The following is a 19,245-nucleotide window of genomic DNA, read 5'->3' on the forward strand; positions in this document are numbered from 1 at the left end:
AGTTTTCGCCTGCCGCACTTCATAAAAATTGATACTTCGACAAATAATGAAAACTTTTAATAAAAATAACGCTATTTTTATTAAAAATTTTCGCCTACGGCACTAAAAAAAACAATAGTTCGATAAATTATAAATTTTTTTTATACAAATTCGCGCTATTTTTCTCTTACTTTTTGTATTAAAATCGATAATTCGATAAGTAATGAACATTTTTATTAAAATCAATACTTTGCCTGCGACTCTTTTTTTGTAAAATAAAATTCAATATAAAGTGAAAATTTTCAATAAAAAATCCGCGACTTTAGTTTAGTATTCTCATCATCTGGCAGCACCAGCATCTGTGTTCATTTCCAACACTTCCATGTAATCAAAAAAATTTGTATGGTGAATTGTGAATATTTAAAATTTAATAACTTTTTAAATACAAGCCTCCGCGCTCTGAGGTTTTCGCTTTTAGAATCGGAAAAAGCTCCTCTACACGCCATCATTTTTATTTTTTTTCCCCTAATCCCTTCCAATGAAGTTCGGGTGCAGCCAACTTTTGATTCAACTAATCGCCTCTAAAATTGCCTGGAAATCTCCACATGTGAACACCATATAGCCGAAATTTTATATTCGAATAGCCATTAGAAAAAGTCGAAAAGAAGCGGTTAGTCGATTAAGTGAAGTCGTCTATTTTCGCAAGACTCTTGGATAATCGATTAATTTATTAACAGCTGATGAAAAGTAAAGAAAAAGCGTAGCACAACAAAAGGAAAACAGCTGTTTTTGGAGGTATGTAGATAAGAGATGCACAAACTCGAAGCTTTTGAAATCCTGTTCATATTTTCTAATGAAAACAATGACTAAATTGGCAAAAACGGCTTTAAATTTGAAGCAGGTATTTATGCATATATTTACACGAAAAAAATATCACATCTTACCATGTGACAAATTTTCCCGCAGTTTATGCTGCGCCAAGAGGTGCTGAAGTTGTATCGCGAAATTTTCCGTACTATAAGGCTTGTTCCCGACAAAACCAACCAGCGGGAATTACGTGATTGGGCACGCCACGACTTTCGGACGCATAGTGGCCAGACAGATGAATTGGCTATCAAAATGATGATTCAATATGGACGACGTAGCCTTACTGAGCTGCAGACGAGTTTGGATTTGAGCGGAGCTGGCAAGGGGAAGACTGCGAATGTAGTATCAAACGATAGTGAGAAATCCAATAAGAAAAATATAACAAATAATTTGGAAAATTAGTTAATAAAAGCGGTGAAAGAACTTTTGGAGATGAATGGGTCCGGGCCATTTGAATAAATACTAAGCAATTGCTTTTTCTAAAAAGTTTCAGACTTTTTACTCGATTTATTCAAACAAGATTGAAGTAAAAGGGCTGAAATTTTAAGAAGCAATTGCTTAGTTTTTATTCATACGGCAAAATATTTGTATCCATATAATTGAAACGAAACTCATAGATTGAATACATGTTCGTTTATTTGCATGTTTGTGCATATTATTTGGTAATTCAGCAGTTCCGATTTAGTGCCATATGCGACAACCCACAAAAGTTTCTAATCTAACTTATGTATGGATTATTACTTGTACGTAATTCAACGTGCGTACATTACACGAAAATGTTAACTAGATTTAATGCACGCTACTTGCACCTGCAACTACATCTTTTATAATCAAAGTTTACAGCGTTTTGCTAATTAATTATTACGGAGCTTACGTCCGTTTGGTAGAAAAATTATAAATTATAAAATTTATAACCTTAGCAAACAATTATCCGGCTTAGCTTAAAATTCGTTTTAAAAATAAATATTTAGAGTACGATTTAAGTTAAGAAAAGAGCACCTGATCTTTTACTAATATATATACCGCATCAAACTCATCCATAGAACTTTCAATAACGCTGAGCCAAAAAGCAATGTGCCAGTACTAGCAACTAACAGTGCTATGAAATCGCGCTTTGGACGTTCTGCGATGCGTTGGACTAGAAAACTATGCACAATAGTGCTTGTAATGTGATAGCCATCGAGACCAAAGCATGGAATGGCGTTTAAAAGCGCCTGCCCAAAGCTGAAGATCACATTATATTTGAGGAAGAGAGCGTAGGTATCACCCCATTGTGGAGATATATAGGACTGCCGAGGCACAAATGGTGAAATTCGCACAGTACTAGAGACATCAGCTGGATGCCCAATGTAGATTACGTCCCGCAGTTTTTTGGATGGGCTATTAGCGCTGCGTGTTGTGCGTTTAAACGTTAAAATCGTGGTTGTGTTGCGCAATAAGGGACGTAAACAGAAGCCACTTTGGCAAAAATTACCTTCATTTGAACTGCTGCTTTTGCTGTTGATACCGCTGCAGAAGCCATGAGAATCTTCGAGGGTGCGTCGAACGTCCAGGCAAACATGTTGGGGTATTTGTGCATGTTCTGCTGCATCTGTTAGGTCTACAGTTTCTAAATTATTTAGACTTTCTGATACTGATTCGAAGCAGCACAGTTTCTCATTGCGCTCATCACAACATTGAAGCATGCCATCCGCACTGTGATGTGATATTTCGATGCTTTCGTCATTGTAACGTATAAAATCGTGCGAAACACAGTATCCAAGGCGTGTGCCACGTATTGAGCGTTGAAGACATTCATACCAATCCGACTCTGTATTTACTTCACAGTCGTTTATTTGCGAAACAACATCACCAACCATAAGACCTTTTCCGGACGAACCAAGCAGTGGTGATTTACGCGACATTTCTGTTATAACAACGCCATGATCAATAGTATAAAATGGCGCCGCTGCATAGGTTAACGTAGACAGAAGAATATAGCAAAAGCAAGCGAAGATGAAGTTATGCCAAATACCAGCGCATATTATTCGTAATTTTTTGAACCATTTCAATGCATTGAGATGCTCTGTTGAGATCTCCGTATAGGCAAACGGCAAACAAAGATATAACTAAAAGAAACACAAATTAATAATAATGATTTCTAGCCAGAACAGCAAAGATTACCTGTAAGCCAAAACCAATAACTGGTATATCCTCTTGCACCGCTGCTATGGCATGCCCGAATTCATGCACCATTGTGCACAATAGGAGGGTTAACGCATAGTAACCAACCTCCTCTAGCGGCAAATTCACACCAGGTAATAGTATTTGAACTTTTGGTGCGTTTTGTATTAGCACACTGTTTTGAGAGTTTTCCCTGTTTACGCCACCTCCTACAGGCGAAATGCCATTGTGTGGTGCGCTGTTATTTTCTTCATTAAATATTGTTATGAACAATAAAATAATTCCAATTGGTAGCAATGATAATGCCACTAAAACGCCGACCGTGTAAGTGCGCGTCAACCACACTCGCATCCAACCGCTGTTGTTTCCCCATCGCAGCATAGCACGATTGAACGCGGTTGTATGCCAGCGTATACGCATGAACTGCACCGTCAAGCCCGTATTTTTCAGAAATATCTCATAGGGATAGTGCATACAGCTCTATGGAAAATTTACCATATTAATTTGTTTATGAATAGTGCAAAGTGCAGCCGGAAGTGTCTCACCTTGAACAAGCGATCAATGAAAAAACAAACACCATACAGCACCACTATCACGCACAGGAAAATCCAGGGGTCCATTTCCGAATATTTCGTTTACTTCTGTTCAATTGTTCTGCTTCGCACAATTTATTTATATGGTTTTAGTTCCACCATTATAATAAATTGTTATACTATCGCTTATTTTCACGTTGCCTGCAAATGCAAATAATTTCTTTGCTGGTGTGCACAAGTTTTGATTTTCTCGTTTTGTTTTGATGACAAGGTTGACAGATTTGAGTGTTTGTCAAGAAGATTAGCAAAACAAAACAAAGAAATACATTCAATTTATTGGATTTGAGCTGATCAGTTTATTGTAAAAATTCAGCAAGCAAAAATTTTTTTTTTGTTTCAATTGACCCAAGGGCGTATCAATTGACTACGCCTTGAATTGACCACTTTTCAACGTTTTGTACATACATATGTACATATTTGTGTATTCTGCTTTATTGTATTAAATTCGCTGGTAAATTAAAAATCTGATTTAATTTGTTTACCCAGCAACGCTGACTATTTTCTCTTTGATTTCACTCAGGACTCCACTGAGGAATGTGTTATAAAAACATGAACCACATATACAAATATAAACATTGAAATATTAAATTGACGAAGAAAGAGAGTCATTGCGGAGGAGTTCATAACGACCGTATGCATTATGTTTTTATCAGCGTTGAGCCTCCATCTTCCCGCTGCCCCATTCAGTTGCGGATAAACACGTAATGTGCAAACTTTTCGTAAACACATAAACTCATTTTTCGGGAAATGAGTCATGTCGTATTGAGGCCATGAATCGGTGCACGTAAAACTAGCAATGAAAGCGAGTAACATTGCATTCCAGCAGTGGCAGTAGCTAAGGGAAGATTGATTGTTCTCAAAGTGTATCGCACTCTTATATTTTTACATAGATATTCGTGCAGTGCAAAAACCATTTATAAATTCTTTTGTTACATTTTCAATCCAATCCAAGACATAACAAAACTCTTTAACAATGTTCGACTTCAATTTACAATTTGCCCGTGGAGGTGCCAACGTTACTGTAGAATTATTCGAACTGTTGACAGCAGGAGGCGTCAAGCAGAACATAGTTTTCTCTCCTTTCTCCATACAAACTTGTGCTGCTTTGGCTTTTGCCGGTGCTAGCGGTGAAACGGCTGATCAAATCGCTGAAGGACTGAAATTCGCTTCGAATTTTCATCCCGAAGTTGCTGAAACCTTCCAACACGTTTTTGAAAAATATAAGGATAGTGAGTTGCTCAAAATTGCGAACAAAGTGTACGTTCAGGAAGGGCAACAGTTCAAACCCGATTACGAAGTGGCACTGAAAGAGAGTTATAACGCAGAGGCAGAAAACTTGAATTTCGCGGAAAGTGAAAGTGCCGCTGCTGCCATAAATTCTTGGGTGGAGGACAAAACTGCTGGCCAAATTAAAGACCTTGTGTCCGCTTCGGCCATTAATGAATTAACACGTCTTGTGTTGTTGAATGCTCTACACTTCAAGGGTTCATGGGCGCATAAATTCGATGAAGAACAAACTGCTGAAGACGACTTTTGGGTATCCGAAGAAGAATCAATTAAACTGCCATACATGAATCAGAAGGCGAAATTCGGCTATGGCTTCTTTGAGGAATTGAACTGTCAGGCGCTCGAAATGCCGTACAACAATTCGGATCTCTCCATGCTAGTGCTGCTGCCTAATGAACGCGAAGGCTTGAAATCTCTTGCCGAGAAGCTGAAGTCAGTAAATTTGGTCGATTTAGCAGGGAATCTTGATTACAGCGAGGACGTTGTAGTTCAGTTCCCCAAATTTAAGGTGGAATTCGAAGTGGAACTGACCGAAACTTTGAAAAAGGTGAAGATATAGGATTAACCATTTACATAACATTTCCATTTCCTTCATATCATGAGCTTTGTGTTGAGCCACTATCGCTATGGTAACTTGTGTTAGCTGTCGTTTTGGGGTCATAACGTAAATGTTGAAGTGATTAAAAGCCCAGAATGTTAAAATACTTTAAAAATAACAAATTGGTCACTAGAAGTATTTCTTATCATTCCGTTAACTTATCACCCAAATGCCAAATTTTTTATATACGATTTGGCTAAACTAAGCTGTTGGACGTAATTGCTTGTTTTATCTATACAATTGCTACTGGCGGCACAATAAAAACTAGCGGTAGTGAACTGCTGCGTGCACATTTATTGCTTGCTGCAAGATCGCAATCTATCTTTTTTTATTGCTACATACATTTTATTTTTATTGATTTAATCTTCGCTTTTAGCTTGGAATAAGCAAAATTTTCAGCGAAGAGGCTGAGTTTAACAACATGCTGGAGTCGCCCGAGGGTCTTCAAGTATCCAATGTATTCCACAAAGCTGTTATAGAAGTGAACGAAGAGGGCACTGAGGCAGCTGCTGCAACAGGTAAATTATGGGTTTATTCAACCTAATATGGCTTTCAATTTTAAATGTTCTTATAGCGATGATAATGATGGCGCGTTGCATGCTCATGCCACTGCAATTCACAGCAGACCGTCCATTTTTCTATGCAATTTGGAATAAGAGGAACATTCTTTTTGCTGGTGCCTTTGTTAACGCACCAACAGCTTAATTTGTTTACATTAGAAGCACAGAAAGTATTTTTATACCCACTATTTATACATACATATATATGTACTTATTTATGTATTAAGTAAATATTTTCTAAAAATTTGAAAAATTGATTTGTTTTATTTGTCTTTTAATGTATATATTAGGTAAGTGATTCAATGTTGTTGTCAACGCTCCTTAGCCCTGCCTAAATCAGCTAATATTTCAATTGTTGTGGGGAAGGATGCTAGAGTCCTGGCCAGATATGAATCTGGCTTGTTCCTGTTACGTAGAGCCGACTGTCGTGGGATCGTTTTCTTCAAGCTCAACAAACGGTACTCCCAGCAAACTTGGTATTTCGACAGGGACGGAGCAAATGTAGTGGAAAGGCGTTGATTGGGTAGGCTTAGGGAAGTGCCATGCGGGGAACTTTCAAATGCAGAACATACATTTGGTACGTTAGGGAGTCTGGATAAGTAGGAATTTACGCGTTTAGAATATCCAAACCGTAATATTTCTGACCGAGTAATACGAGAAAGCTGAAACTCTGCCTCTGCAACCTCAAAGAGGAAATTCAGGGTCTCACCCAATGGTACTCCCGTTTAATCCTTCTTGATCCTGACGTTTTATTTTGAGAAGGTACTAACGGCCGTCGACCACTCTAATAATTCGCAATCCACCTTTTGAGTTCCTGTTGTAAAGACGGTGCTTTTGATGCCTTCTAATATGCAGCGTGAAGTGACAGAGTCGAAGTCTTTACCACTTTACTATGGCGGTGTAATAATTGTAAGCGCTAGTTTACACATACATATCTTATTTATGAATAGTTTTATTTCTCAGGATTTAAAATAATTGAGTGGTCTAATCGTATACCCATAGAAAGTTATTTTTATAATTTAGTACAGAAAAGTCTACAATTACAGCATTACAAGTTACGATACTTAAATACATTAACTTGAAAGCCATTTATGGAATGAGTTTCGTGACATGGATATGCACTGGTTATGCGTTAAATATGATAATAACAAAGAAAATTAGAAATAAAATATATAGAAAAATGGATCCGAAACATTAACGATTATAAAGAGTGCAAAGAGGTTCGTCGATTTCTATATCAACTCCTCTACATTTTCAAAAATAATGTAATTGGGCAATGGTCACTGCCCATTACCTGTGAGCGCATACAGTTCTCAACTACTCGTTTAGTGAAACGTTCAGACACGATAAAGTAATCCAAACGCCATCCAACGTTGCGTGACCGTGCGTTTGCCATGTAAGTCCAATATGTGTAAGCAGCTGTGCGATCTGGATATAAGTGCCTAAATGTATCGACGAAGCCGAGAGCTAACAATTCAGTCATTTTGTCCCGTTCCTCCTGCGTGAACCCGGCATTACGAGTATTAGTTTTAGGGTTTGCCAGGTCAATTGCCTGATGTGACACGTTCATATCGCCACATATGACGACTGGCTTTATGATATCCAAACGTTTAATATACTCTTGGAATAGTTTTTCCCAGCGCATGCGTGCCTCCAAATTAACTAACTTTCGTCCCGAATTCGGTACATATACATTAATTAAGAAGAACTTCTCATATTCAGCTGTAATTATGCGGCCAACTGCATCAAACTCTGTGTTTCCAATGCCATATTCAACGTTAATCGGCATTATCTTCGAGTATATAGCAACACCTGCATAGCCACCGGGCATGCAGAGCCAATAGGGGTGATAACCAGGTATGCGTGCAACTTCCTCCGGCAGTTGATCGGTAGTGCATTTGATTTCCTGTGGTTCGAAAAAAAAACTTGATGAAAACAAAAGCTGAAATGATCTGTGACTAACCTGTAAGCAAAAAATATCTGGTAATTCGTAATCCAAGAAAGCTAAGCCGTCTTTCTTCAACCAAGAACGCAAGCCCGCAACATTCCAGCTTGAGATTTTTAAATTAAATCGCTCTGCGCCCTCTTCACCTTGGGGTAGTTTAAAGTCTTCGGAATTATATTTTGTGACGGTGGAATTGATGAGAGCGCCTTCGGTTTTCTTTGCTTTTGCCGCTAATTATGATAGAAAAAAATTACTTTATGTTTTAAACAGGAATCATCGGGGCTATTGTTGATTCCATCGCAGGTGTGGTTGTCGTGAAATCTACGAAAATCTTATCGCTGAATCAGAAAAGCGNTGACGGTGGAATTGATGAGAGCGCCTTCGGTTTTCTTTGCTTTTGCCGCTAATTATGATAGAAAAAAAAACTTTATTTTTTAAACAGGAATCATCGGGGCTATTGTTGATTCCATCGCAGGTGTGGTTGTCGTGAAATCTACGAAAATCTTATCGCTGAATCAGAAAAGCGTACCAGTTTATACCTTCATACCTAGCAGCTCTCCTCTGGATTCAACAATGGCAAGCACGGCAAAGCAGCCAAGTATTCATACTCACGTTTGGATCCATCGACCTCTTCAATACCATCGGAAATAGCAGTTTTTGTGGCACCTCGCTTGCGCCCCTGTGGTTTCTTGCTTATTTCTTTTATATCTATAAAGAACGCCAAACAAGTATTCTATTAACTAAACCACTATACATTTATAAGAATAAAATTATGTATGATACGAACAATTACAAATAAGATGATCAGTGTAAATAGAAAAATATGAGCATACATATCGCTCGTTTAATAATATAACGACGTATTTCAAAATTACAAAATTTGTGTGCAGTTAAAGTTTTATAATTTCATACAGTTGGTACACAAAAAGACATGAGGAAAGACGCATATCTTCGCCATTGTTGGGAAGTTTGGNCCGCCAAACAAGTATTCTATTAACTAAACCACTATACATTTATAAGAATAAAATTATGTATGATATGAACAATTACAAATAAGATGTAAACATAAAAATATGAGCATACATATCGCTCGTTTAATAATATAACGACGTATTTCAAAATTACCTTTTTTGGGTGCAGTTAAAGTTTTATAATTTCATACAGTTGGTACAAAAAAAGACATGAGGAAAGACGCATATCTTCGCCATTGTTGGGAAGTTTGGTTATCTGTTAGACTGAAAATATTCTACCTATCAAGCTTATTAATTGCGTAATGAAATCTTCCGAAGACGTTAATTTTAAGTTACATCTCTATATTATTATACGTGCGATATATGCGTATAAATATAGAAAATATTTATATATTTGCCCACTTACTATTCTCCAATTGTNAGAAGACGTTAATTTTAAGTTACATCTCTATATTATTATACGTGCGATATATGCGTGTAAATATAGAAAATATTTATATATTTGCCCACTTACTATTCTCCAATTGTTCCCCGGCCTCCTTTTCGGGTGTTTTATCTGCTCTTGCCCTAATTTTGGTTGCCTTTGTTTTATTTTCTTTAGGTTCCTTTTTAGACTTTTCTGTAAAAAATATATATAAAAGCATAAAAATACTTTACCACATTAAAGTGGCAAGAAATTTCGTGTTACTTTTGGGACTTGGTTTCACTTCTTCCTCAGCTTTTACATCCAATTCAAGTTCATTAGCCTGAGCTAAGTTTTCTATTTCTGACTCTTTTTTATTGCCTTTGCGCTTANGCATAAAAATACTTTACCACATTAAAGTGGCAAGAAATTTCGTGTTACTTTTGGGACTTGGTTTTACTTCTTCCTCAGCTTTTACATCCAATTCAAGTTCATTAGCCTGAGCTAAGTTTTCTATTTCTGACTCTTTTTTATTGCCTTTGCGCTTACTTGCAGCTTTTTTAACCGGCTTTTCCAAAGATTTTTCTAGTATCTCGCTAGGTTGATCCTGCTCATGTTCTTCTTTTACAGCTCTACCCCTAGACCTTGGTTTCTTTTCGTCCAAACCTGGCCCTGTACCATCACTTGCGTCAGTTTGTTCTACTTTCACCTTCGATCCCTTAGTTCTTTTCTTTTTTGTGTCTTTTACGGCCTCTTTTGGAACTTCGCCGTTTTGTTGATCCTCAGCTACTGCAATTTCTTCCGTAGATTTATTTTGCTTTCGCAGAGTGGTAGGCTCCTCCGTAAGCGATTGTATTGCAGTAGTCTCTTTAATAGCTGTGGCGGCTGTAGCTGCAACTTTTTTACCCCGGCCTTTCAAAATTAAAAAAAATGTTTTGTATGTATTTCATCCTTCTTAAAATATTCAAATTCTACTGCTGTGTGGAAGATCGACCTACCTCGGCAGTCAGTTCCAAAACGCCCTATCTCATAAAACTTTTGAAGTACGCCCTATTTCAGAATTTGGTTGAAGAATGCTTTATTTCAGAATTCGTTTCAAAAACGCCCTATCTCAGCTGCCGATACAAAAACGCTTTATATCAGCACATTTTCAATACATTTTCCACTCAGCAGTCGATTTATAATTATTTACAAATGTACATACCTCGTCCCTTGTTAACCGTCGCCGGCGGAGCACTATCAACACCATTACTTTCACTTGCGGCTGGTTCAACCTTCGTAGCTGCTGCTTTGCGCCCACGCTTTGCTGGTGCTTTTGCTACCCCACTTTCCGCATCCCAATTCTCCGCTGCCACCGGTTGGCTATCAACCGTAGCGGATTCAGCCGCTTTCCTTCCGCGACGTTTGGGTGCTGCCGATTTTTTCTCTATTACAGCTTCTTCTACGGAATTTGAAGTTGTAGCTTGTTCTTTCTCTTCTGCAGCTACGACTTTTTTTCGCCCTCGGCCCGTACCACCAGCTTTTGCCACCTTGACTGATTTTTCCGTTGCCGGCAAGACCTCCACTTCTTTGACCACTTCCCTTTTGGCCTTACGACCACGTCCTTTTCCTTTGAGAGAAACAACAGCATCTTCCTCGCCACTCAAGAAACCACTAGACGACGAGACAACCGCTTCTTCGTTAGCATTTTCCAAAGATTTTTGCCCTCCCGCCGGCTTTGCAAATTTTGCCATTGTTGTTTCACTTCGCAAGAATTCTACTGGCAAAATATGTGGAAACTTAACTTGCTTTCTGCTTATAGAGTTTTCTAGTTCAGATTTATAGATTTTCGTCGAAAATTTAAAATTTGGCCAAGCAAATTTGCACTTTGCTGTGGTGTGAAAACTTTTTGTCCGCGAAGGATGAAAAATGCCGCACAGGAGGCGCGAAAACGACAGACTTGCTGTCAAATGCTTCTTCTTTTCGAGCATTCAGGCAAAATTTAAATAAGTATTCAAAATAAGAGAATTGTACGCATACCCCAGCAAGAACACTATCGGGAAAGTACATGTGTCATAACGAGAGTTATACCTTGGGCGCCTGTCACATGCTCATTATTAAATGACAATCCCTCTGTATCAAAATATTTATTGAAATCTGTATCGCAATATTTATTGAGGGAATATGATTAGATCGTGATCCGTCAATAAATATTGAGCGCATAGCGTACAATGAAACAAATAAGCGGATAAAGCATTTCATTTATTTTTATGTAGTTTGTGCCTATTTAATGGAAAAGAATATCGAAGTCGAGTGTGTAGTGACGGTAGGTTAGGTTAGGTTATTCTAGGGGACCCTACAAAATTTGCAGTCGCCTACTTGCTGCTGCCCTATTTATGGCCACCCTGCTTATAAGGCCATTCTGTGACGTAAATTGGTATGAGCACATAGCCATCAATATGAATCGTGTTCCAAGTATCACAATATATGTATATTGAACGTGTGACAGGCGTTTATTGTAGCAGCTGGCACTGGCCAAGGCGTATTTAACAAGGTGGTGTTGGCCGTATATAAGTAAAAAATTACACTAACAAATTATACGCTGATGTCCATACTGTCATTGGCATGAGTTACAACAAACACATCATTTTGACGTAATGGCCTCCACGGCGAAAAACTCAGCTGTCGCCCCAACACCACCTTGTTTAATACACCTTGGCACTGGCGTTACTCGCGCTCAAAGCGAATTTATACAAGGTGCTGTTACTGGCGAATTTAGAATTTCGCCGCGGTACTTCCCAATGTCAATTCGCCAGTAACACCACCTTGTATAAATTCGCCTTGCTCCATAGTGTGCGCTTACATCATGAACGAACGAATAAAGATCACCCAGCACGGCGTGCGAGAAAAAAGTTATTTTTTTGCAGTGACGTCATTTTTTCGCCGCCATGTGAATGAAACGGAATGAAACCTGTGTGTGAATGAAAGAACCGATTAAAAAATGACGTCATCAACTATTATTTTTTTTCTCAAATGCAATTACAAATACACGGTTGCCGTGCTGGGTGATCTTGTTAGTTGGTTCATGCGCTTACATGCGTTTGTCAGTTGTCATTTCGATAAGTTTATGCAGCATCCATACACATTTTTATACATATTTATAAAGAAAATACATATCAAGCCGCAAATATTCTCTATGGCCGTGGTTACGTCACCGTGCAGTTGTTGTTGTGCACAGCACGGCAATTTTTCAGGGTGGCAATGCGCTATTTTGCGAAAAAGTATTAGCATTAAATATTAGAATAGTTAAAAAATATTTTTTTTTATTTTTATTATAAAGTAGATATTATAAAAAGTATTATTATAAAAATTAAATAATATTAAAGAAACAAAAAAATAATAAGTTGTTCTTCCATTTTTCATTAAATGAATTAATTGAATTTTGATGCGTTGTTAGTTGCATTTTTACCTCAGTGCTGCCATTGTGTGCGAAATTGTATGAAATGGAAAAAGGCATTTCNTTAAAGAAACAAAAAATAATAAGTTGTTCTTCCATTTTTCATTAAATTAATTAATTGAATTTTGATGCGTTGTTAGTTGCATTTTTACCATTGTGTGCGAAATTGTATGAAATGGAAAAAGGCATTTCTTAAGAAGCATCCCTGTGTTTGCGAATCAGCAAACAGAGCGTAACCAATTCTCACCAATTACCGACATTTTTCTCTTTTGATTTCCAATTAAAATTAGTGGCATAAACACGGTCTATCAAAATATGTATTGTATATGTATTTACATATGTATACCCAAACAAGTAGTGTCCCAACAAACATTTAGGTTTGAGCTCAACTTAAGGTTAAGTTGAGAACTAAGGCATTTCTCAACTTGAACTCCAATGTAATTCTCCAATTGGCCTCAAACATATCATTGAAATACTGGAATTGAAATAGTAAAATACCTTGCACCTTTTTGATTGAAACGATATACATAAATATATGAATTTAAATATTAATTTTTCATTTTATTACTCCTTACGCGCGTACTTATGGAGTTTATCCCATAAGAACCTATGTATACAACTTATGTAGCTGTCAAATGCACGCATACGTATACGTACGCATACACTTGCCTATGCAGTTCCAGCTTTACTCGCCCTTTCGTCCATACTTACCCTTCATCATATCCAACGACCCAAAGGGCTTGGAATATTTATTAAAAAATAGCACCGGCTATTCAATCAAAGGTCAATTGCTAACCACAGTGGCATGAAAACGCAATTAACCAACTTTTACTACGCCATTCAATGCACTCATTGAGTGCAATTGGCCGCCGCCACTGAAACGAGTAGTGCACATTTTAAATTAACCAACAAGTCAAAAGTACTCCAAGGCATGGCGTATTGTAAAACCCAAAAACAAAATATAAAAAATTTACTAATACACTCACTGCATCCGCGGAATTTGCAGCAGCTGCCGCCAACATCGCAGCGCTCCCTCATTCCGAGTTCATTTGTGCCACTGTAGTAGCCATTATTGATTTTCGTAACAAGTATTGCGCTGATTTTAGCCATCAAATTTCCAACCAGCACGCTTATTTAAATGACACCCCCCTCGCCTACCCTTCTCTCGGGCGACCAGATGCCAGTCCTCAAACGAAGGTCAGTTGTAGAAAAACCTTATAAAAATGGGTTGCAAAGCTCGATGCTGCACGACGCGATGGTCAGCAGCCAAGGTGAGTGGTTAATAATGAGTATGAACAAGTTACTTCTCGCTATTATTGGCTTTGAAATTGACAGGCTCGTTAATGTCAAGCAAATATGTAAGTGCTTGGCGTTTTGCAGTTGAGCGTGTAGCAGTTTGTTAACGGGATTAATAATGTAGGAAGCAAGATTATTGGTGTTCAAGCCCCTTAAGTGCTTTTTAATTGTTTGTAGACTCAAAACGGCATCCAAAGTGGATGGTCGTTCAAGGTAAGTGATATATATGTATACCAATATGGGTACCAAATCAAGATTTTTTTTTTTAAGTTTAAGAAAATGAAACACTTTTTGGTCGCAAGAACGAATAGATATTGAAAAAGTCATTTTAATTATTTTATTTTTTTTTAAGCTAATAAATAAAGTTATAAGGACGAAATTCGAGATAAAATTTTAAAAGAACATTTTCGATACTTATTCGTCGTTTAGCACTAAAAAATTAACAGGGCTGTTCACGATCATGCGCATGTGTTCTTGCATGCCATGGTAGCAAGCATAAAATTTGCAAACGAAATTCCAAATGCAAGTTCAAGACCATTTCCACAATATCCTGAACAGCTCTAAAATTTCTCAATTGTTATGCCAAATTGCACTATATTTTTAAATAGTTTATTGCATTTATCATGATTTATTGAATTAATAATATCTTTGAAATATCAGTAATTTTCCTATATTTCGCCCCCCCCCCCTAGTTTCGCGAGTATTAAAATTTGTTTGTGTATAAAATTTAGTGTCGCATGGTGCAGTACACGTACAGTACAGGTACGGGCATGGCAGCAGAATTTCCCGAATGCTTATTGACTAACTAATAGAATAGAACTCTAATGTAATTCAAATACTTCTTTTGTTCATGACATCAATAAATAGGCAACAATGAAATTCCTGATCTCAACGCATTCAGTTTGAATAGCCATAAGAATTTAATTCATAACTTATGCAACAATCTTTGGAAAAGTAGCTGCAGATTGCGCCACCGACAACCAACAACTCATTGACCGGGCTATCCGCTGCCTACTTGTATACTAAGCTATGTGAATATATAAATAATGCTGCCGTTACAGCGGAAGGATGCCACTGCAGCTGGATTGCATATTTATTGCTTTTCCACTTGACTAGCCATCGAAACGAGTATTAAATTGCATTCCGCGCGCATTACATTCGAGCAGCGAGAATTTCTTTCCTTAATAAACTCACACTCTTGCGTTCGTCACACGCACATGCATAGTAAAGCGATCGGTAAATAAATCGGTATAGCGAATGATGCAATTTTCTTTAGCAACAAATATCTGCGCAGGAATTTCAAATAACCGATAATAGTTATAAAAATAATAATAAGAAGTTTATGCTCAATTTTACACTTGGCTACTGTTGTCGCCGCTTATGTACACATTTTTTGAAGCCATTGACAATTTATTGAATACGCGGAAGATTGGCCGGCAAACGAAATCAAGGCCAACTGTGGACGCGTAATTTCAGCCGACTTGAGCAACGTTGTGATGAACGTTGTGTGAACATTTTTGGCAGAGGATTTGTGTATCTGTAACTGTGTATGTATGTAACTTCGCTAGATAGCTCCGGGAAGAGTGGTAGTAGTTATATCATATAAGTAAGTACATCGTTAGGCATACATACACTAATAAATCTGTACATATGTTGTAATTGATCCTACTTGCTTATGGGTAGGCAGCATGAAGTCGGGCCGAGGTAACAATGACAAAAAGTTATATCTTGCAACGTTTGGTTGAGCTGCACGGCATTGGAGATGCGTGCTTATGTAAGTATATATGTATATACACATGTACTTTCAATTAAGCCATACCAAGCCATTACACAAATGTATGTATGTACAGCTTATCAATATTAAATAATTCCTATTGAGAATCAATTAAATGGCTTCGTTAAAAAATTAATTCCCATCATGCGGTCGCAGGGTTGCTATTAAACTGCTACTATCACTGCTGGCGCTGAATCTGCTTCTACTGTACATACATACAAAGTTGCCCATTTGCCATGGGGTAGCGTGTTCACTGATATCATTCTCCACTCACAAGCCTCATCATGTTGAATCGAATTTATTGACCAGAAAAGTGCGATTAAAAAAGCGCGTGCCATAGCGAGAAGAAAAAAACCCCAACTGAATTCAATTTAATAAAAATTCGAAATAATAAAAATTCACTTCGAAAAAGCTACGCAGTAATTAAGAGGCGTGCGGTGCGGCCAGCTGATACAATCGGCGTTGCGCGCAAAGGAAGTGTAGCGAGATGTGTAGAATTTCGTGCAGGCTCGGTTATGATATGCACTAATTTGTGTGTGTGTGCTGATAAAAAAGAAAATAAAAAAGAATGCTGCACGGCAGACAAACATTTACACATTTAAAATGCATGGCTATTGTTGGCAATTGCTGGTTAAATTTAATACTTNACGAGATGTGCAGAATTTCGTGCAGGCTCGGTTATGATATGTACTAATTTGTGTGTGTGTGTGTGCTGATAAAAAAGAAAATTAAAAAGGAATGCTGCACGGCAGACAAACATTTACATATTTAAAATGCATGGCTATTGTTGGCAATTGCTGGTTAAATTTAATACTTTTGAGTATTAAATATGCGTAGGCAGTCGCAGTTACTGATAAAATTGAAGTGCAAAGACGGCTGTGATTACTCATACGCCCTGCCGCACAGCGCAATTTAAATCTGCGTTGTACAACTGTATGGCTGTAATTTGGGAAAACTGCTAGTTGGCGTTTCTGTAACTTTCTTGTGGTTTAAAAGTTTTTGAAGCGTCCCTTTAACGGCTCTTTGTGGAAGCGTGTAGGTGAATTTAAGTACTGATGAACTTATCGCCAAACATGTTACTCAGTTAGCATTTAACATATGAAGGTAAGGCAAGTATCTACATAGGTGATGAATGGTCTCCTCTTCTTCATCCTGACAGTTCTTTCAAAGGTAATTTTCAAAGAGAAATGTGAAGTGAGAACGCCTATTGCAATGACAATTTCATATGTATATGTATGTATGTATATATGAAAATACCTGTCTCAACTCACCTTAACTTATTTCATTCCATCCCTTTTGAACAGATGAGTCGGTGAATTTGCTGTTTTGAAGGGCGAGCTCGTGAACGGTTTCCGACTTCTTCAGGGCTTTGGCTTTTGTTTTCTTAGTAAAAGAGTAGACATTTAATTTCAATTCTCATTATAAGTAGGCCGGATAATACAGAAGTGTTTACAGAACAAGAGGTGGTTCCAGTGTGCAACGGCTACTAAAATGTTTCGATCTCAGTAAACTATTTAATGTACTTGTTAATTCAACAGCTTTGCAATTATATTCAATATCCCGGTGTCAGGGCCTCAATTTAAATTTAAATATAATGACGTGCCATCTCTTTACAAGATCTACGGCATTTATTTAGTTTGGGACTTTGTATTGTCTCTATCGTCGGCTTAGAGTGTAAACCATATTATAAATAACTTATATAACATGTGTACTTTTTAATGCCATCCGAATTTAGGGCATGGAACAGAGGGTCCCGCTTATAAGCAAATATACATTTCTTCGTGTCCTTTGAAGACTTCATAGTGGCAGTCAGTATACTAAGACTTCATATAAAAATTTCCGTTAATGTCCAGGGCACTACCTTCGGAAAGAATTCGCAGAATATGTATACCTCTTTAAAAAGTTTAATTTTTTACCTCAATTCATGCCCGCTTGACTATTTTTTGCGCATCTCGCGATCGTGCCAAAAAGAACATTCTTTATCCTATTGTGTCTAAATGTATTCTATATTGTCATCAATTTTTTATCGAAAAATTTATCGATATCATTACCGAAATATTCATTAAACTGGTTAACACATATTTTTAACATGTTTATCAAAATTTTCATTAAAACGGCACTTATCTATTAGTTATCGATTTTTAATAGATGTCATATTAAATATGATACTAGGTTTTTTACATGCAGTTAAGTTTTTACTTAGACTTTTGACCTTAATTTGTGCCGCTTGACTATTGCTTTCGCATCTCGCGTTCGTGTCAAAAATACTTTTCTTTACTCCCTTCTAACTTTCGGCATTCTATATTGTCATCGCTTTTATTATCGAAAAATTGTATCTATCATGATCGACACAATCATCGATATTCTTGTCGATATATATTTTTAATATACACATATGTATATCTACATTTTTATTAAAACGCCACTGATCGTTTAGTTATCGAATTTAAATCGACACCTTATAATTATTGTATTATACTTACATCTTCGAATTTTTAAACATAGTTAATTTTTTACTCCGATTTTTCTACCTCAATGTGTGTTCGCTTCATTATTTATTTCCTTTTGTGATCACCTCAAAAAATTAAATTCTGTACCCTCTTTTATCCAATACCATTCTATATTTTTATCGATTTTTAATCGAAAAATGTATCGATATCATTATGAATACATTCATCAAACAAAAATGTTTGCCTTACCGAAATAAAATAATTTTCACATAATTAACTTTTATATGCACCCTTTAATTACATTCCCTTAGTACAGTCTCATGCACATGCAAAACCAAGCCGATCGCGTTACGTATACGCTCAGGTGTGCGTGCTCGCTATCAAACAAATCTACGTGGAAGCGAATTCGCATGCTTCTATTACCTTTATTAGCATTCTTTCTCTTTTTTAAATACAACACCTGATGCAAAAGGTAAAACTGTAACAGCAGCTAATGCTTCAATTTCACATGTTTTAATGCAGTAGCAAGTGCTGTTTTTTGAATCGCCACTAGTGATTAGTTTTTTATTTCATTTTTTTATTTTTATTTTGATACCTTTTATTGCGAATTGTTGGAAATTTCAAATTGAAATATTTCCACGTCATTGATTTTTTTCAATGTGCCAAAGCTGCAATCGTTCACTGTTTCACAATCTGCATACTTAACACAAGCGCGCACATGTGCATGTGTGTGCGTGAGTGTGTGTTTGTGAATGTGTGATCGAGCTTTTTGATTGGAAATCCTTGAATATCTGTAATGTTTAAACATTTGCATGTTGAATGCTGTAAATAAGTAAGCAACATAGTATTCAATGAACACAGCAAATTGAAAATAATAAGACAAAGACTGGAGTGTATGTATGTATTTAGTTGCAAGTGTGTGA

At 37.0% G+C, this 19,245-nt stretch overlaps 4 protein-coding genes across 5 annotated transcripts; 2 read left to right on the top strand and 2 right to left on the bottom strand.

Moving 5' to 3' along the window:
• Positions 1–760: 760 nt before the first annotated feature.
• Positions 761–1,839, top strand: LOC108375964 (LYR motif-containing protein 2). The gene is made up of 2 exons (XM_017632129.1): positions 761–880; positions 946–1,839. Exons 1-2 carry the CDS (start codon positions 833–835, stop codon positions 1,246–1,248), a joined length of 351 nt encoding a protein of 116 aa, XP_017487618.1. The 5' UTR covers positions 761–832; the 3' UTR covers positions 1,249–1,839.
• S2P (membrane-bound transcription factor site-2 protease) lies at positions 1,461–3,832 on the bottom strand. Its single transcript, XM_017632108.1, has 3 exons — positions 3,555–3,832; positions 3,010–3,489; positions 1,461–2,954 (listed from the first exon to the last, which is right to left on the bottom strand). The coding sequence occupies exons 1-3, from the start codon at positions 3,627–3,629 to the stop codon at positions 1,857–1,859; spliced, it is 1,653 nt and encodes a 550-aa protein (XP_017487597.1). The 5' UTR covers positions 3,630–3,832; the 3' UTR covers positions 1,461–1,856.
• Positions 3,833–4,405: 573 nt separating this feature from the next.
• Positions 4,406–6,291, top strand: LOC108375957 (antitrypsin-like). The gene is made up of 3 exons (XM_017632116.1): positions 4,406–5,436; positions 5,864–6,005; positions 6,062–6,291. The coding sequence occupies exons 1-3, from the start codon at positions 4,576–4,578 to the stop codon at positions 6,190–6,192; spliced, it is 1,134 nt and encodes a 377-aa protein (XP_017487605.1). The 5' UTR covers positions 4,406–4,575; the 3' UTR covers positions 6,193–6,291.
• Positions 6,292–6,979: 688 nt separating this feature from the next.
• Positions 6,980–11,331, bottom strand: Rrp1 (Recombination repair protein 1). Of its 2 annotated transcripts, XM_017632099.1 has the most exons (7): positions 10,571–11,331; positions 9,904–10,278; positions 9,652–9,747; positions 9,478–9,582; positions 8,605–8,700; positions 8,011–8,222; positions 6,980–7,953 (listed from the first exon to the last, which is right to left on the bottom strand). In XM_017632099.1, exons 1-7 carry the CDS (start codon positions 11,097–11,099, stop codon positions 7,294–7,296), a joined length of 2,073 nt encoding a protein of 690 aa, XP_017487588.1. In that variant the 5' UTR covers positions 11,100–11,331; the 3' UTR covers positions 6,980–7,293. The 2 variants fall into 2 exon arrangements, with proteins under 2 accessions (XP_017487588.1, XP_017487582.1); XM_017632093.1 differs by lacking the exon at positions 9,652–9,747 and having other exon boundaries at positions 9,808–10,278.
• Between the last annotated feature and the right edge of the window lie 7,914 nt (positions 11,332–19,245).

The sequence above is a fragment of the Rhagoletis zephyria genome, unplaced genomic scaffold, assembly GCF_001687245.7.
Source record: "Rhagoletis zephyria isolate East Lansing unplaced genomic scaffold, Rhagoletis_zephyria_1.1 Rzeph_scaffold_00095, whole genome shotgun sequence".
Taxonomy (NCBI): domain Eukaryota; kingdom Metazoa; phylum Arthropoda; class Insecta; order Diptera; family Tephritidae; genus Rhagoletis; species Rhagoletis zephyria.

Bases quoted from the DNA above. Each gene is read 5' to 3' on its own strand.
- LOC108375964 (XM_017632129.1), top strand. From the start codon at position 833: ATGAAAACAATGACTAAATTGGCAAAAACGGCTTTAAATTTGAAGCAG. The intron at 881-945 runs GTATTTATGCAT...ATTTTCCCGCAG, and splicing joins CGGCTTTAAATTTGAAGCAG to TTTATGCTGCGCCAAGAGGT.
- S2P (XM_017632108.1), bottom strand. From the start codon at position 3,629: ATGGACCCCTGGATTTTCCTGTGCGTGATAGTGGTGCTGTATGGTGTT. The intron at 3,490-3,554 runs GTGAGACACTTC...AATTTTCCATAG, and splicing joins TCATTGATCGCTTGTTCAAG to AGCTGTATGCACTATCCCTA. The intron at 2,955-3,009 runs GTAATCTTTGCT...TGTTTCTTTTAG, and splicing joins TTATTGGTTTTGGCTTACAG to TTATATCTTTGTTTGCCGTT.
- LOC108375957 (XM_017632116.1), top strand. From the start codon at position 4,576: ATGTTCGACTTCAATTTACAATTTGCCCGTGGAGGTGCCAACGTTACT. The intron at 5,437-5,863 runs GTGAAGATATAG...CTTCGCTTTTAG, and splicing joins TGACCGAAACTTTGAAAAAG to CTTGGAATAAGCAAAATTTT. The intron at 6,006-6,061 runs GTAAATTATGGG...ATGTTCTTATAG, and splicing joins TGAGGCAGCTGCTGCAACAG to CGATGATAATGATGGCGCGT.
- Rrp1 (XM_017632099.1), bottom strand. From the start codon at position 11,099: ATGGCAAAATTTGCAAAGCCGGCGGGAGGGCAAAAATCTTTGGAAAAT. The intron at 10,279-10,570 runs GTATGTACATTT...TAATTTTGAAAG, and splicing joins GACGGTTAACAAGGGACGAG to GCCGGGGTAAAAAAGTTGCA. The intron at 8,701-9,477 runs GTAAGTGGGCAA...CGTTCTTTATAG, and splicing joins CGGGGAACAATTGGAGAATA to ATATAAAAGAAATAAGCAAG.